The sequence below is a fragment of the Sporisorium graminicola genome, chromosome SGRAM_18, assembly GCF_005498985.1.
Source record: "Sporisorium graminicola strain CBS 10092 chromosome SGRAM_18, whole genome shotgun sequence".
Taxonomy (NCBI): domain Eukaryota; kingdom Fungi; phylum Basidiomycota; class Ustilaginomycetes; order Ustilaginales; family Ustilaginaceae; genus Sporisorium; species Sporisorium graminicola.
In genome coordinates, this window is record NC_043727.1 from 439,469 (window position 1) to 451,945 (window position 12,477).

At 58.9% G+C, this 12,477-nt stretch overlaps 3 protein-coding genes across 3 annotated transcripts; 2 read left to right on the forward strand and 1 right to left on the reverse strand.

Annotated features, from left to right (window-relative positions):
- Nucleotides 1-704: 704 nt before the first annotated feature.
- EX895_002952 (uncharacterized protein) lies at nucleotides 705-1,652 on the forward strand (the record flags this gene model as incomplete). Its single annotated transcript, XM_029883550.1, has 1 exon — nucleotides 705-1,652. One exon carries the CDS (start codon nucleotides 705-707, stop codon nucleotides 1,650-1,652), a length of 948 nt encoding a protein of 315 aa, XP_029740227.1.
- A 2,133-nt stretch (nucleotides 1,653-3,785) lies between these two features.
- Nucleotides 3,786-6,833, forward strand: EX895_002953 (uncharacterized protein; the record flags this gene model as incomplete). The annotated part of the gene is made up of 1 exon (XM_029883551.1): nucleotides 3,786-6,833. The coding sequence occupies one exon, from the start codon at nucleotides 3,786-3,788 to the stop codon at nucleotides 6,831-6,833; it is 3,048 nt and encodes a 1,015-aa protein (XP_029740228.1).
- Nucleotides 6,834-7,066: 233 nt separating this feature from the next.
- On the reverse strand, nucleotides 7,067-11,848 carry EX895_002954 (uncharacterized protein; the record flags this gene model as incomplete). Its single annotated transcript, XM_029883552.1, has 1 exon — nucleotides 7,067-11,848. One exon carries the CDS (start codon nucleotides 11,846-11,848, stop codon nucleotides 7,067-7,069), a length of 4,782 nt encoding a protein of 1,593 aa, XP_029740229.1.
- Nucleotides 11,849-12,477: the final 629 nt, after the last annotated feature.

Sequence of the window (12,477 nt, forward strand, 5' to 3'; positions counted from 1 at the left end):
CATCAGGTACCGATCCGATCCTCGAGCTCAATCTTCGTCGTGCATTGCTCTTTCAACGTCAAAGGTACCCTTCGCTCAGTGCCTTCTTGCAGACTCCCGGCGTGTGCGAGGATAACTAGAGCCATCACATCCTCGCTTGCCCCCTCTTACGCTCATGCGATGATGCGAATCTCAGTCACGCCTCCACACAACTTCAAGCACAAGAAGAAACAAAATGCAGCAGAAAAAGGCGCTTCTCGCTGACGCTGACTCAACGTGTCCGAGACTGCGATAATATGCCGCTTTTTTCCAGCCAATTCGCCAATTCGGACCCTTCACCAGCTCGAGCTCGCTTGCGGTGCTATGACAGATCTTCTCAACCGGGCTACCTGCATACGCACTACAAGACCCAAAAAATTGCATCATCAAACAGGCAAGAGCGCAGTAGCTTGTCTCTCCTAGAGTGAATCAGCTGCTGCTGCTGCTCCTGAACTTTTCGCTCTGCTCTGCTCATTCTAGGCAGGCGTACTGGCAGTGGAAGTGGCAGCGACAGTGGCAGAGTCTGACTGGCCTTCTCGCTACCGTTGCTGCCGCGCTGCTTCAAGTACAAGATGTGTTTGAAGGTTTGTTACCCTCCTCGCCGCACACTATCATCTTCCAGCAAACTCCATCCCGTCTGCCTCGTATCCGCCACTCTGTCAGCTTGAAACATCAGCTTGCACACCATGTCGTTCACATCAGCACCCACCGACCACACCGCTGCCGAGTATCTGGCTCCGAACAAGATGTTTGATCTCACCGGCAAGGTCGCCCTCGTCACGGGAGGAGGCACGGGGATTGGACTCATGCAGGCGCGTGGCCTGCGTGCTGCCGGTGCCAAGGTCTACATTGTTGGACGGAGGCAAGAAGTGCTGGAGCAGACGGCCAAGGTGCATGGTTCCGACGATCGACCCTTGGTCCCACTGAGCGGCGACGTGTCAACCAAGGAAGGCTGCCTCTCGCTTGCCGATGAGTTCAGTAAGCAAGAGCAGAAGCTCGACATCCTCATCTCGAATGCAGGCCAGGTGGGACCGCTCAACGAGGGCTCGACCACCGTCGATGTCTCGGGCAAGTCGCATCCCGAGCACCGCGAGCAACGTCTCTCCGCCGAAGAGTTTGCAGCCAAGTCGCTCGAGGATAACTCGCCCGACGAATGGGACCGCCTCTTCCGCATCAACGTCTACGCGACCTACTTCCTCAGCCTCGCCTTCCTGCCGCTGCTCGCCAAGGGCACCCAAACCTCCACAGCCTGGTCGTCCACCATCATCACCACGGGCAGCATCTCGGGCGTTGTCAAGCAGTCGCAGCGTCACATCTCGTACAACGCATCCAAGGCGGCGGTGCACCACGTCACCAAGATGCTCGCCTTCGAGGTGGCAGCGACCACCACGGCCAAGATCCGCATCAACGCCGTCGCACCGGGCACGTATGCATCGCAGATGACTGCGAGCGACAAGGATGACGACACCAACATGTCGAGCTTGAAGGGCAAGATGGATCAGATGGCGCTCCCCGCAGGACGCCCTGGTCGCGAGGAGGATATGGTGCAGACGACACAGTTCCTCGCCAGCTGTCAGTATCTCAATGGCCAGGTGGTTTGTGTCGATGGTGGTTATACCCTCACTGAGCCCTGAGCTGCCCTAGCCCATGCTCCAATCTTACATGCTTTCCGAAATCGTTCCTTCTTTGCGCGAGATTGACGATGGTGAGCGAGCGCGCGCGACCTTGCTAAGATCGGATCGGGAACGAGATCGAAATCGAAATCGAGATAGACATCGAAATCGGACGGCCCGGCTCAAATCACATGCTCGAACCTCACCTTCCCTCCCTTCCGTGGCTTTCGGTATGGCGGTCCAAGCGTGCTTTTTCACTGGCATTTTCCATCCTTGAAGAGTCATGAGGTGAAGAGCTGATCGAGATGCTGATTGATGAAGAGGAGGCTGGGATCCCGCCGCCTCACGCGCCTCACGGCATCGCGGCGTCAAGGGTGGAATTGCAGAGAGATTTTGGCTCTGGACGTTGCCGCGCGCAGCTTGACAGGTTTCTTTGGCTTCTTTCTGCTTCCAAGGCCAAGACAAGGCGACGAAGCGCGGAAACACTCTCCCACAGCCACAGCCGCATCATCTGCAAATGCAACCTACCTCATTGCTCCGCCGCGTCTAAGGCTTCACTTTGCAAAGCCGCGACAAAGACTCTGCTTTCTTTACTCGGTCCCAAGTTGACCTTTCAAGCAAGCTTTGGAGGGCTGAGGCCTAGCTCAAGCTTTGGCAGCTCCTAGCCAGAAATCAAAGTTTAAGGCTGCTCCGACACGTTCACTCGCCGCGCTGTTGCGTGCGTGGAAGATGGTACGCAACGCGCGCGCGTGAGAGAGAGCGAAAGAGTGAGAACGGACCGTCGGAATCGCTTCCGAACGGCTGAAAGAGCTCAGAAGTCTGTCTCGTCTTACCTGTGTCTTGCCTGTGTAGTCACAACAGCGGGAGACGACGGTGGGCTGTATCCGCCTGAAGCCACAATCACAGTACGGCCAAGTAAGCCAAGAGGGGAAAAGAGCAACGAGCATCGACAGACCTGAGGCTGTCTTTGCGGTCACCGCTTCATCTGCGTCTCTTCTCTGTCAGTCTCTGCACCTGCCCCTTTGCCCCTCTGCTCCTCTTCCCCTCTTCGCCTGTTTCTTTCTCTCTCTCTTTCTCCGATCAGTCACACGCTGCTTTCGACTGAGCTTCCATCCTTTGCTCTGCTAGCTCTCCTTTGCCGCTGTCACTGTTGATCTCATCGTCGTCAGGCAAGCTGAGCAACGTGACCTCGAAGAAAGAGAGAGAGAGAGGCAACCAAACGGAAGGCACAGCCGCGTAACAGGCTGTGACGCTTTGTTGAAGACCTCATAAAAGGAGAAGGGACTTCAGCCATGGGGCTAGGCTTGCCCCTCTCTTGCTCCCATCACCATTGGCGACGCACCTTCCAATTCCATTTCATAAAAACGCCTGGCCCTGCGTTTCTCACCCACTTTCCGCTCGTCCACCTTGATCCTCAGCCCAAGCATCTCTGGGTCAGTGGCACTCGTTGATCGGCTTTCCGCTCTTTGCCGCACTGAACGGCTTCATCAACGCGTTGACGCACACGGGAACGAAAAATAGCTTTGCCCAGCTGCATGCAAAGCCAACGACGTGCGCAAGCTTTGAACTTGAAACACGACATCGAGAAAGCTTTCATCGGCCCCCTTACCATTTCCTTCAAAAGAGCAACCTTCTCATCTTCTGGTCCCACCACTTTCCATTCTAGCTCTGCTTTCGCCACCATTCGCGTCTGAGCCCTCGGAGCGAGACGCACTAGCGTCAATTCAAGACTGTTTACCATCTCTTCACTGGACGCAGTGCTTTCTCTCTTTCAAGCATCGATCGACCCCTCCTGCCAAATCCTTGGCTGTTTCGACAGTAGATCAACCCCTTGCAACCACACTTGGTGTGTCTCATCGATCCGCCCGCACAAGTCGCCCCGAGCTGGTGGTGGACTGCGTGCATACGCGCGTGCGATCTACCTCGTTTGGGCTTTCCCACATCAGCTCTGGCTCGGGTGACGCCTTACCTGACGACCTCCCAACCGCGTTCGTCGCTTCTGCGCTTCCCAGAGAGGCTCATCCGCGTCTCTTCGAGTCTGCGCTCCACTTGATCCTATACGGGTTGCGCTCCCCCGCCCTGGATTGGGTTCTCAACCCCTGAACGCAAAGGCCTGATAGCTTCAGAAGCGCCGCTTCCACCGAGACGAACACCATGGCTCCCGTCGCTACGCATCTTCCCACTGTTCCAGCTCAGGCTCCTCACGAATCGTCGCTCCTTGCGTCGAGCTCCCGTGCGGGTCTCATCCTTGACGAACGCTTCACTGCAGCCTCGTTCGAAGGTCGACAAGAGCGGCGGTCTCTAGCCAATGCGCCGACAGACCAATGTCTCAAGGACCAGACTCGGAATGAGCACCTCGCAGATGATCGGCTGGACAAGCCGGCCACTGTGGGCGATGATGTAGGTGAGGAACGCAGGTCCAAACATGCGGTCGTTGGGGCAACATCCGAAGTCTTGTCAGCGCTGCAATCGCTTGCAGCTCAGGCAGAACATCAACAGCAGCTGGTAAAAGGTGCTCCGATGGTACTGAGCGCTGATGATAGGGCCGGTCTGACTTCTGATGCGCAGCCAGCTTGTGATGGCAAGGAAGAAGACAAGCAGTCTCCTCGCCCTTCGTCTGGAGACTCTGATAAGTATGCAGCGCCGGAAGATGCTCCTTCGCCAGCCTCTTCTTCCGAGGATGCACCAGGCTCGGAATATGATGAAAACGAGCAGCGAAGCAGTCTCATGGACGTTGCCATGCTGGCGGATTTGCAGAAACAAGAGCTGCCCAAAACGCATCTAGGTGAGCAGGAAGAGCATGAACAAGCGATTGAAACGCAAAGCCCAGAAGGAGGGGATACAACACCTCCAATGGGCGAGGCCGGAATTACATCGGAGCAAAAGCATTGGCTAGAAGCTACTGAGCCCGACCCCAAATATCAGCCGGTAGCGGAAGCGATCGAGTCCCCGAGCCCAGACTACGGTCAGCAAGGTCTCACCCTCATGCTGAACACCCTCTTTGACCAGATGGAGAACAAGCGTGCTGAATTCCGGGAAGATGCCCAGGGAACGGAACGAGAAGCCCTGAGGGTCGATCGAGAGCCAATTCCAGTCCACCTGGAGGCCGACTCCACCGCTTTCGCTTGGCGACAGGAGTCTCTCAATCCTCTTACCCGGCCTGCAGAAGAAGAGATAGCCAGCGGGTCGAAGCGACAAAAGCTCCACGACAATTGCGCCTCGACGTCGGAGCTACCTTGTCCCATCGATGATCCAGTCTCTTCCTCGGTGCCAAAGAAGAAGCAACCAGTCAGGCGAACGACCAAACCTCCGGCAAAGCCGAAAGCGCCTACGAAGCTGAAAGCACCTCCCAAGCCGAAAGCACCTGCCGAACCGAAAAAGCAACCAAAGATGAAAGCACAAGGCAAGAAAGCCTTCGCGCAGGTCGGGCAGGAGTTGGAAGGTGGCAAGCTGGCAACGCTGCCTGCTCCGAGCGACAGCGCTGGTCCGGACGCGATCGCTGGCACAAACCATGTTGCTGAGGCGAGGTTCGATCAGACTGAGCCGGCTGCAGGTCAAGAGCCGGCTGCTCCGACCAAAAAGACTCGCAAGGCTCGAGCCCGTCCTGGAAGGCAGCCCACCAAAGCAGTAGCAGCTCCTGTCCTCGGCGAGAGGCCAGAGACGGAGGCGCCTGTCGAGGTTTCCGGTGGAATTGCTGCTCCCATCGAGTCATTGCTGTTGCATGGAACCTCACAAGCCAGCGAACTGGTACCGGCTCCTCCAGTAGTGCAAGAGACAGAGGTCAAACCCAAAGCAAAAAGCAAGTCAAAAGCGAAAAACAACCCCAGAGCGCAGAGCAAGGCGAAAGGCAAATTCAAAGCCTCGCCGACGGATGCGATCGAGAGCAACTTGGCTGCCGCACCGGCCTTGCCTGAGGGCGATCTGCCACCTCGTTACAGACCGCCTCAGCAGACGTACAGCCTGACAAGGTCTGCCAAAGGGCCTGTGGCTCAGCTTCGACCTGCTCAAGCGGATGGTGCTATCTCGGAGCTGGAGCTGGAGCCCACACCGCAGCAGCTGCCGAGCATCGCCTCCTTCGACACCGCATCAGGCTGTTCCCGCAAACAAGTAAGCTTGGCCGAGCTAGCTGGTCATAGTCCGGTTGAGACCCCAGGACATGAAGTCTCACCATCATACCGAGTTCACCTATCCTCCGACGCTCTGCCGCAGGGTCGAATGACGGCTACCTTATCGGCTCGTCCAGCTGAGCAGAATGACTCGACAACGACGACGAGCTCAAATATATTTGCTTCGATGCCTCCGCCGCACTATCCGGCCCAGGCATACTGGCAGACTCGTGCAGAGGTGGTACAACAGCAGCAGCAACAACAGCAGCAGTATCGTGCGTTCAGCTCGCTCACCAGCGCTGCGTCTGTGATGGCCGAGGCATCTGCGGGCTTGGACGGCGCTATACCGGGCACTCGCTCGTCGGCTCTGTATGATACGGGCCAAGATGCTGCTAGCCCTGCCACTGTAGCCAACAACTCACTCAGCGTGGCAGGGGATGGAGTCTCGGACACAACTTACCTCTCTGCTAGCGAATCCTCCTTCAAGTGGGACCCTGAACCGAGGATCCTTCCGTCGGGATGGAGACGTCCCTATTTCGATATCATTGACCCGGATGCTTTGATGACGACGATGCGACACAGCACCGTCTGGACGTTTTGGGACTGCTATCTGCCTTTGGGATGCCGAGATCAGGACCTGGTGGTTGTGTCGAACGACAGCGTCGCCTTTCCGTGCGCGGCGTGGAATCCGTGTCTGTTCTCGAACTTGCTCAGGAGCGTGATTAGGAGCCCCAGACAAGTCATTTCTCAGGTCTTGCAGCGCGGCGTGGAAGAGAATCGCAAGAAGCTCGGATACCAGCCGCTGCCTTGCATCTGGGTGGACGAAGATTGGCACTCGACCAACCTGCTGCTCTCGTTCGTGCATCCGATTCCGAACATGTTCCTGCCTGACCGCGACACGTGCCGCATCGTCATGGATCTCGGTCTGCGATACGGCGTAGAACGCGCGGTGAATGCAGCGAGGCAGAGGACGCTGCAGCTCGACAAGGTCGACGAGGAGGACGGAACTGAAAAGGACAAGGGCAAGGGCCGTGCGAGCGAGGACGACATTGCTGCCAACGTAGCCGATCCTGCTGCTATTGTCCCGCGGGAATGAGAGCAGGGCGTCGAAAAGTCGAGATTGTTGAGGAACTCGACGGGGAGGCTTGGCGGTAAGACACACATGCACACATGCACAAACGACATCACTCACGTGCCACATATCAGGACCTGACGCCTCTACTGGCTGACTCCTATTTCTAACGTTAGGTTGTACTGTTTTGATCCGATCTAGGCGAGAAAACATAAAAGCCAAAGCAAAGTTGCTCCTCCACCATCGTCGAGGTCAATCTATGAATTCTGAACGACGCTGGTGAGGATGTTGCTGAGGATGCGTGGGATGTCCTTGGTCTCTCGGGCCACGTGGGTTTGGGTGGGAAGCTGTCTAGCGAGATACTGGGCTTCGGTGCCCTTGTCGATGAAGATGAGCGAGGTCTTTACCTGCGGGTCGAGGCGCAGCAGTTGGGCGAGGCGGTGATGGGTGATGCCGTATCGCGAGAGGTTTGCGTCGGACAAGACGATGACAAAGTAGTCGTCCATGGGCGAAGTGGAGGGGTCTTCCTCGACGATGGGAGCGTTGAGGCCCGTGGCGGTCGAGGCGTCGATGTGGACGTCTTGGTGGTCAGGATCGGTCTTGAGGGGGCGTTTGACTTGGCGGATGGACTTTTCGATGCACTTGAGCGTGTTGTCGCCCGAGTCGCAGTACTGGGTGTGGCTGACGATGGCCCTCAAGATCCTGTACATGTCGCCGTCGGTTTTGGGCATGTGGCCGACCTGGACGAGGGGGATCATGTCGAGGTCGCCGCTGTGGCCGACCATGTCGACAGCAAAGCGCTCGGTGGCGTCCTCGACGCGCGAGAAGGCCTGCATCACCATGAGGGCCACTTCGAGCTCGCGTTGCAAGCGGCCGTCGTACTGCATGTGGTACATGGATGCCGACAGATCGAGCACGATGCGGATACGTTTGGGCTTCACCTGGGGCGCGCCCGGATCGGGAGGCATCTCGGCGCGACGCTTGAAGATGCCACGCTCCCCTGCGAGGCCTTCAGACAGCCGCCGCTCGTCGAGCTCGCCCTCTTGCTGGCGTGTCAGCCAGGATCGTTCGTATCGGTTCGCCTTGAGGTCGTTGAGCACGTTGGACAGGTGCTGGACCTGCGACGCCGTCTTCTGCTTCATCTCGTGCAGGTTGACCGCTTCGTGCGGCTGCATTCCGTTGTCGCGCAGCTCCTTTTCGAGAGCTTGGCGCGCCATCTCGCGCGCCTGCTTCTTGAGGTGTTCCGGCACATCCTGTTTCAGCTCCTTGCTAATCTGGTGGATCTTGTGGCCTGTATACTGGCGGCCGTAGCCACCGCGTCCTCCGAGTCCCATCGTGTCACCGCCTCCGACGCCGCCCTTCCACTGGTTGCCGCCCACGTGCACCTCGTTGTTCGGATCCACCTTGCCCTCCTTTGGCTTGTCGAGGCTCGTGTCGCGGCCGGCCTTTCTGGGGTCGAATTCCTCTTTGCCCGGATGGAACTCGGGCTTGAGACCGTCCTTGCCCGCCTTTTCGGCGGCTCGGATGCGTTCCAGATCCTGTTCGCGCAGCACCTCGAGCGAGAGCTGTTCGATGGGCAGGTTGCGCTTGCGCAGCGTCTCGACCACCCAGCGGATGCTTTCGGGGCGGTGCAGGTCGAACGCGAGCGTGTTGAGCAGCACAGACGAGAGCGGCTCCTCGGGGTACTTTTGCATATGTGCGACAAGGTGCAGCAGCTCGCGCAGAGAGTAAGGGTGGTTGATCAGGCCCGCTTCGAATCCGGCGCGCAGGTCGTGGAAGGCGAGGTCGAGGCGGCGGAGCAGGTCGACGTCGACGTTGGGTGCGGCGGCTTTGAGCAGGCGCACCTCGGACTCGATGTCAGGGTTGGCAACGGCGTAGCAGCTGAAGCCTTCGCCAATGACTTCGATGAAGTTGTTGCCGAAGAACGGCCAGCCCGGTCGGTTGGAGAGGAGCACCAGGCGGAAGTCGGGATGCACGAGGATGTCTCCAGCCGTTCCCGACGGTGCTGCTGCATCTTGTTGTGCGCGCTCGCCCTTCTTGGCCGGTCGGATTCGTCGTCCATCCGGCAGACTCAACTCGCCGCGTTCGGCCAGACTTTTGAACACAGCCGAAACCGCCGTCGAGCACTTATCCGCTTCGTCGACGACCAAGATGCGTCCCAACTTGACTGCGCGCACCAGGGGCGAGTCGTAGTAATGGATCCGTCCCTTTTCCAACGCGATCTGCTGCAGCAGACCCGCCACGGTCGAGTCGCGGTTCATCTGGATGTACTCCCTCGGCCTGCCCAGCAGCTCGAGCGTGCGATCGATGATTTTGTTCTTGCCTGTACCCTGCGAACCCATGAGCAACAAATGCTCGTCGAGCAGAACGAGATCTTCGGCAAACGATCGGATCAGACCGCTCTGCTGCGCGTTGTTGTAGAAGCTTCGGCCAAGGTCTGGGATCAGCGTCTTTCCCTCCGGGTCGAGGGTGTTGGCGTCGTAGCGCGGGATAGAGCGCACGGGATATTCGCGGTCCGAGCCGTCCGAGGCGGCAAAGTCGAGTGTGCCCGCCCCGCCGCTGCCGTCGGCAGGCGGAGTGATCTGTGGGTCACCGATCCACAGACGCGGGACGTACTGGAAGGCACCCTCGGTGCCCGGCTTGAAGATGCCACACTCGGTGAGCAGGTTGGCGATCACCTCGCGCACAGTGATGGGCAGGAAGTCGACGAGCAGGCTGCGCCAGATGAGGCCGTGCACATCGCAGTCGTCCTGCCAGCGCGCGAGGCGCGAAGCCATTCGGATCACCTGGCGTGTGCCGAGGCGTCGCGACTTGGCCAGTCCCAAGTTGGGATCGGCACTCAGCTCGCGGTAGCGGTTGACGAAGTGGAACATTCGCTTCATGTCGGATGTGGGTGTTTCGAGCCCTACGCGCGAGAGAACAATGTGGCGCTCCTCGTCTTCGTCCATCGCCCGCGTGCTGCAGATGGCGAAGAGCGTGCTGGCTTCTTCGTCCAGCCAGCCTGTGGCCTTGGATGCGGTGGCGACCACACGGAAGGTTGGTTGGATGGGCACGATTTCGCCTGGTGCAATGGTCGGACCCACCGTCAGATCCGACGGGCCGCTCGGCGTTGGCGAAGGAAGCTGCGGTTCTTTTGACTCGCTCTCGGTCATACGGGCACCGTTCCACAGCTCCAGCTCTCGGTCCTGCAGCAGACGCGCGAGACTGCCCAGCGTAGGACCCAACACGTCGACTCCAGCAAGATGAATCAGCTTGCCCTGCATAGCGCCACGCACAAGAGGCGCAGGCTCCCACGTCGTGCTGCCGTCACTGGCGGTGGAGCGGCGCATGAGCAGCTCGCCGCCTCCGAGATCCTTCCAGAGCCAGACGGACTCGAACGCGTAGCCCAGTGTAGCCGCCATCAGGCCAATGCACGTGGTGGTGGACGACGACGGCTGGTGCGCAGCAGCGGCGAGCGGGTCGGACGTGGATGCTGCGCCGGGTTTGTCTGGGGTGGTGGCCTTGTTGGCGGGGACGAGGCAGATGTCTCTGCCGAGTGCGTGCAGCTGGAGCAGCCGGCTGTAGATCGAGAGCACTCGGGGGGTGACGATGAGTTCTTGTCCCAGGAACGTCGTGTCGCCCAGTCGGGGTACAGGAGCGAGATCCAAGTTTCCACAGGCGGCTTCAATGGTCACGTTAGGCGCCGCGCCTGCCACGTGGGCAAACGTGATCTTGACCGTGGTCGGCGAAGCCCTCTCGATCGCGTCGACAAGATAACCCATAAATCCCGTTGCGGCGAGGGTCGCCTGATCAGCGCCTTCTCCCTGCTGCTCGTGAATCTGCAGCTGCCCTAGCAGCGAGTCGAGTGTCTTGCGCTTCTCTCCGTCGAGAGCAAATACCTGCGGATACGCCGAGCTGAGCAGCGCGAGCGTCGATGCGCTCGTTTCGACGGTCTTGATGTCATCGGGGAGGTCACGTGGCCATTTGGGCAGGAGCGGGTCGGATTCGTCAAAATCGAGACTGACGAGCGAGCTGGTTGGCGGGAAGGTGCTCACGATATCGGTCAGGAGTGGTAGAGCAGTGGTTGGGAGGTTGGGCAGGCGCGAGGTTGGTGGGATGACGTCGTTTCCTTGGGCGAGGGTGGTGTGGTACCGCAAGAGGGCTGCCCATTGGCTCCATCGCGAGCGGAGCTGTTGGGCGTCGGAGGAGAGCTTTTCGGGGAGGGGCACGGTCGATTGAACAGAACCTTCGATCCATCGAGCTTGGAATCGGGAGCGGAAGGGAGGATCTAAGGGGTACCCGCGGTAAGGTGGAACGGGGACACCTGTGGCAATGACGCGGAAGTTCGGGTGGACAGGGATGAAGCGGCTTGCATTCCCACCCTTGTGCTGTGCCTCTTCCTGCTGGAAAGCGGCGAGCTTCTCCGCCGGGATGAGATGCCGGCCATCCGCAAGGTTTTGTTCCCGGTTCTCGAGGATGTTGTTGATGATGGGAGTAACGCCTCGTTCCGCCTTTTCGACGCCTTCCAGAATCAGCAGATGACCGTTCTTCATTGCACGGATCACGGGCCCGTCCTCAAACACCAAGTTGCCGCCAGCCGACAAGCTCCTCGTCTGCAGTAGCTCTGCTTCCCCGACATCCCGATGGAACGAGACATACTCAAACGGTAGCTGGAGGAGCGAGGCAAACGTGAGACTCAGCCGGCGGGCATACGGACCGGGAGCTGAGAGCAAGAAGACGTCCTGGCCGAGCTGCCATTTCTTGGAGAGGAACTCGAGATGCTCGAGAGCGATCGGATCGTCGAGGTTTAGCAGCAGACGGGTGGAAGGTAGACGCTCGGGCAGCTTGGGCTGGAAGACGGGGATGGAGACGTTGGGGCCGAGCGTGAAGGTACCGAGCTTCTCGCGGTCGTCGTTGAATGCGTTTGCGTGGGATGGCAACGGCCGCGGTGATGAAGGAGTAGAGGAGGTGGTGAAGGGGGCGACTTGCTGGACGTGACGTCCGATGGTGTCGATGCGGCGCTTGCCTGCCGAGGCCGGCGAGTCGGAGTCATCGGACATTGTGCGGTGGACTGGTATTCTATGTCTATAGGATGCCGGAGCGGCGATGGAGCAATGGCGAGCGTGAAGGATCTGAGACGAGGATGAGCCGTGGTGCAAGATGGTGCTCAAGTTACTGAAGCTCGGAGCTCGACCCGACAGGCACCGGTGCATCGAAGCCGGGGAGGTGGTGAATGGCGCTTCTGTGCTGCTTCTCTTCTTGTCCGGTACACGTCGATGGTGTTGCTGATGACAGAGAGCCAACGTTGAGGAACGGGATGATGATGATAATGAGAAGTCGAGAAAAGCCCGAACGACTGACTGCGTTGACTGCGTGGTGAACCGGCGCCGACCCCGCAGGAAACGACCCTTGGTGCACGAGACAGACTCAGCGCTCTGCCGCCGCACCAGCCACTTCTGGAAAGAAAGCACGAATTTTCCCGCCTGCATTGGTGTTTCACGGCAATCAAAATTGTAGTGCCGGCTATGGCATCTACCGGCTCACAGAGTCACCGTCCAGCTGTGACGCACGATATTCAGCTCAGCCAGCATTCGATGTCGATGCAGCAGCCTTGTCATCATCGACCGTTTCACCTATTCTACGACATTTGCGCTAGATGTGACCTGTGGCCAAGCTTGAATGAAGAGGC